Source organism: Amphimedon queenslandica, unplaced genomic scaffold (assembly GCF_000090795.2).
Source record: "Amphimedon queenslandica unplaced genomic scaffold, v1.1 AMPQUscaffold_13323, whole genome shotgun sequence".
Taxonomy (NCBI): Eukaryota; Metazoa; Porifera; class Demospongiae; order Haplosclerida; family Niphatidae; genus Amphimedon; species Amphimedon queenslandica.
In genome coordinates, this window is record NW_003546441.1 from 155,907 (window position 1) to 157,740 (window position 1,834).

Genomic DNA, 1,834 nt, shown 5'->3' on the forward strand with positions numbered 1-1,834 from the left:
ACCTAACTTTAATCAAATCTTAAAAGAACATTACAAGAAGTGAACAGTCATGATCCTGACTGGGACCTTGTGTTAGTAACAGTTTAAATCAATAGTTTATTTGTCACTTTTTAGTTATGTTGGTCGTAAAAAGCTCAGTCCAAATGTTGAGACTATTATTCCAGGAACAAAGAACCTTGTAATACCTCGGTACTCATACTGGACGTTAGGTTATATAATATCAAATAGAGGAGCTGAGAAACTGATAGCTGGGAAACCTTTTGATAATATACTACCAGTTGATGAGTACATACCAATAATGTATAATGACCATCCTGAGTAAGTATTCTCCATTTTTAAAGCTTAATTATGTTGTCATCTTCATATTTTCATGCCAATAATTTTTCAAAAATAGCTCCGAAATCACCCTCAATTTTTATTAAATTTTTTTATACAAATTGATGCCTTTATGCTATGTAGAAAGTTTGAGTTGATTCCAACTTCAATTTTTGAGTTATGGTCATTTTAAGAAAATGCCAAAATTCCGAAAAATACCCATGCGAGGCCCATGGCTTTTTCCAAAAAATAGCCTTAAAATTGCTCCCAATTTTTGTTACATTTTCTGATACATATTGATGTCCTTATGCTGTGTAGAAAGTTTGAGCCAATTCCGATTTCAATTTTTTGAGTTATGGCCATTTCAAGAAAACTCCAAAATTCTGAAAAATATCCAAGGCTATAGCCCATGCTTTTTTCCAAAAAATGGCTTTGAAATCATCCCAAATTTTTATTTCATTTCCTGATATATATTGATGTCCTTATGCTGTGTAGAAAGTTTGAGCTGATTCTGACTTAACTTTTTTTAGTTACAGCCATTTTAAGAAAACACCAAAATTTTGAAAAATACCCAAGGCTATACTATATCCCAGTTCAGTTTGGGACGGAAGTGGAAGCAGCTGCGTGGAATTTGAAAAATGTAGCTACGTCACAAAAATGACGTATTTTAATGATATTCATAGAAGCATGGCGGCTGTGTTGTTTCACTCTTAAAACAGTCTTGCTCTTCCTGATAAGCAGTACAATAGCTGCTGGAGTCAACTAGTCTTCATAAAGGCCATCATTATCAGAAGATCTTGCTCTGTTAGCTTTTTAAAACAAGAATTATCAGTTTGCGCTCTCAACCACATGTTCTTATGTAAACTATGACGTAGATAAATTGTCATAAAACGTCATTTTGGTATGCCATTGGGTTTATAGGGAGAACCCGGTTTTCGGGGTTCCCAAGAGCTGAGAGAACCAAGATTTCACAGATTTTGATGGACTTTGGCGACTAAGAACCTGTGAAAGTTTCATCCTTATCCCACATTCCTATAAAAAGTTATTCCAGTTTTTCTTGTCCCAAACTCAACTCAGTGGGATATAGTATATAATAGCCCATGATTTTTTTCAAAAAATGGCTGCAAAATCACTCCCAACTTTTATTACATTTTCTGATATATTAAGTCCTTATGCATTTTGAACAGATTCTGACTACCACTACATTTTTTGAGTTATTTGCTAAAATGAGCAACTTTTTGGAAACTAAGGCACAGACTATATAGCCCACGGTTTTTATGGTTATTCCAATGAGACATTATGTTCCAATTAAAACTTCTGTAATAACTATTATTGAACTTAGTAATTATTATGTATTATGTTTTGGGGTGTGTGACAGGGTGTGGTGGACTAGAGTATGGTTCTAACTGTTGTGACTTGTGGTGTGTGTGTTCCATAATCTTTATCATTATCAATCGGATTACAAACGGTCCTTTTAATATTATTATTGGTACAGAGAACCAGTATTACATTTGGCGCA

General features: G+C 33.9%; 1 protein-coding gene across 2 annotated transcripts in view; it reads left to right on the forward strand.

Moving 5' to 3' along the window:
* The window catches only part of LOC100639950 (procollagen galactosyltransferase 1-like), a 16,650-nt gene that overhangs the window by 9,844 nt on the left and 4,972 nt on the right, over positions 1-1,834 (forward strand). Inside the window, exons 11-12 of one of the 2 annotated variants that reach the window (XM_019998361.1) lie at positions 30-71; positions 115-318. In XM_019998361.1, coding sequence (XP_019853920.1) covers positions 30-71; positions 115-318 — 246 coding nt within the window. Of the gene's footprint in view, positions 1-16; positions 72-114; positions 319-1,834 lie in introns of both variants that reach the window. The other variant, XM_019998362.1, reaches the window with a different exon arrangement.